The sequence below is a fragment of the Chlorella variabilis genome (genome assembly GCF_000147415.1).
Source record: "Chlorella variabilis unplaced genomic scaffold CHLNCscaffold_21, whole genome shotgun sequence".
In the NCBI taxonomy this organism is placed as follows: domain Eukaryota; kingdom Viridiplantae; phylum Chlorophyta; class Trebouxiophyceae; order Chlorellales; family Chlorellaceae; genus Chlorella; species Chlorella variabilis.
The window spans coordinates 304,910-307,353 of NW_005435067.1; the positions used below are offsets into that span (position 1 = coordinate 304,910).

The 2,444-nt window shown below is 70.7% G+C and overlaps 1 protein-coding gene across 1 annotated transcript in view; it reads right to left on the reverse strand.

Annotated features, from left to right (window-relative positions):
- The window catches only part of CHLNCDRAFT_138594 (hypothetical protein), a gene marked incomplete at both ends in the record, with an annotated part of 9,403 nt that overhangs the window by 1,373 nt on the left and 5,586 nt on the right, over positions 1-2,444 (reverse strand). Inside the window, 7 exons of the mRNA XM_005844699.1 lie at positions 88-163; positions 410-633; positions 864-917; positions 1,228-1,311; positions 1,542-1,628; positions 1,806-1,855; positions 2,049-2,120. Of these exons, the coding sequence (XP_005844761.1) occupies positions 88-163; positions 410-633; positions 864-917; positions 1,228-1,311; positions 1,542-1,628; positions 1,806-1,855; positions 2,049-2,120 (647 nt within the window). The remainder of the gene's footprint in view (positions 1-87; positions 164-409; positions 634-863; positions 918-1,227; positions 1,312-1,541; positions 1,629-1,805; positions 1,856-2,048; positions 2,121-2,444) is intronic.

Sequence of the window (2,444 nt, forward strand, 5' to 3'; positions counted from 1 at the left end):
GGAGGGCACAGTGGTGGGGAGGCGAGGCGCGAGGCGGGGAGGCACACGCTGCCGCCGCCGCCAACTCACACCAATGTCCGCACCCACCTTAAGCGGTATCTGCTGCATCTCCTCAACGGCGGCCAGCCGCTCCGCCTGCGTGCGCGGCACGTGCTGCCGCTCGCTGCACGGCAAGGGGGAGGGGCGCGGCGTGGGCGGGTTGCAGCCAGGCCGGCACACACGCAGCGAGGCGGTGAGGTGCCAGCCACGTGAGAGAGAGGGACTGGCGGCAGCACGAGGCCAGCCAGCAAGGATCAAGCGCAAGCCCCCAAATTTCTCTCCTGCCACGCCCCTTGCCGCCCCACCACGCCCGCCGACACACCCACACCCATACCGCCGCCGCCGCCGCCGCCAACGAGACGACACTCACTCGAGCTGCTGCGCCGCGGCGGCCGCCGCATAGTCCACGCTCCCGTTAGACAGCACCGCCCCGCCCGGGAAGCTGCCGCCGCCGCCGCCGCCGCCGCCGCCGCTGCCGCCGGGTGGCTGCCGCGCGGGCAGGCCGCTGCTGCGCTGCGGGTCCAGCAGGCCGCGCCGCGAGCGCAGCAGGTAGAGCAGCGTGGAGCGCAGGATGACGCCGTGCAGCTCAAAGGGCTCGCCTGCAGGGGCCGGGGCCGGGGCAGGCAGGGAGAGAGGGAGGGGGGGGAGGGGTATGAGGGAGGGGTGAGGTAAGTCAGTTAAGGAAGGGAGGGAGGGAGTGGAAGGAGGGAGGGAGGGATGAGGTAGGTAGGAAGGTAGGGAGTGCGGGCAGGCGGCGGCCGGCGCGGCGCGCCAGCGGCGGCTGGGGCTGGGAGGCAGCGGCTGCGGCGGGGCGCGCGCGGCACATGCGCGCCTTCTGACCCCAGAGCCTTGTCCACCTCTGGCGTCACCGGGAAGGCCTGCGGGCAGGCAGGCGGAGCGGGCGGCGGCGTGTCCCGATCATGAAGCTGATCGGAAGCTGATCGGAAGCTGTTCTGAAGCGGGCAGGACTCCCGGAGTGGCTGCAGATGGGCTGGAACTAACAGCCCACAGGTCCCAGGCAGGAGGTGCCCGCCCCTGCCGGCCTGCCCACGCAGCCATCCGCGGCTGCTGCACGTCCCGCCGCCACGCAGCCGGCGCCCGGCGCGCGCAGCCCCAGCCGGCCGCCCCAGCCTCGCGTCTGCGCCCTTTGGCCCTTGCCTGGTGGTTGCACATGCGTAGGGTGTCCACCAGGCGCCGCACGGGCACCACGGGCGGCAGGGCGATGAGGGAGGTGGTCATGAGCTCACTCACAGACAGCTTGTCGTCTATCATCTGTAGGGCGGGGGCGGGGGAAGAGGGCAGCAGGGAGCAGGTGGGGGGTGGCGGCGAGCGGAGGGTGATGGCGAGCAGGAGCAGGGCAGGGCTTTGCAGCAGCTGGGCATATCCAAAACAAAAAAAACAAAAAACAAATGAGGCCAGGTGGGGAGGCAGGCAGCCCCCTTGCAGCTGCCCCGCAGCTTCCCCGCGGCTCCCCCACAGCCGCGCCGCGCCTGCTGGTGCACGTCCAGCGCGGGCTCATCCAGCACGGGGGCGCCGCGCAGCCGCACGTGCGTGTCGTCTATGCCCACTCCGTACCGGTCCCCCACAATCTGCGCAGGCACGGCCAGAAACAACAAAACAACAAACAAGACACCACAAAAGAGAGGCAGGGCTGTCAGACACGAGAAAGAAAACAGGTGTGGGAGGTGGCGACGCGCAGGGGGTGCGCCCGGCTGGGCCTCCCCCTCCCCTCCACGCCGGCCACCGCGGCGCCACCCCCCCTCCACCTTTGCGAAGAAGACGGTGAGCATCAGCGGCACGATCAGCTGCAGCGCTCCTGCAGGGCCAGCAGGGTGGCAGCCACCCCAGCCCTTGCGCCTCAAGAGCGAAACAGGGCGGCAGGCCAGGCCCAGCAGCTGCGGGCAGGGCAGCTTCAGGAGCGCGCCTCATCCACCCCCCCAGCCAAACTTCCCACTTCGAATTTTCAAATGCGCAAGACGGTACTTTCCAAGTACTTTACAATTCCCCACCTGTCGTCTCCATCACCATGACGGTCGTGGTCATCGTCATTCGCGTGCTGCCCCCCAGGAAGGCGGCGGCGCCTGCAGGCGGGGGGTGCAACGTTATTGGTGAGCAGGGAGGCTCAACACGTTGCTGAGCAGCCGGGGCTGAAACGGGTGGCCGCTGGCGGCCGCAGCGGCCCCGCCGCGAGCGATGCCGCCAGCGCCCCGGCGGCGAGCAGAGGCCCGCGGGCACGCCCAGCACAGGAGCAGGCTCCGCTGCGTGCCCCGCTGCTGTGCGCTCTCCAGCAGAGGCGGCGGGCACGGCGGCGGCGGCGCCAGTCCTTCCAGCGCCAATGCCACCCGCACCTATCACAGAGTAAGCGGTGAGGGAGACGGGCAGCCTGCTGCCCGCCGCGTGCACCA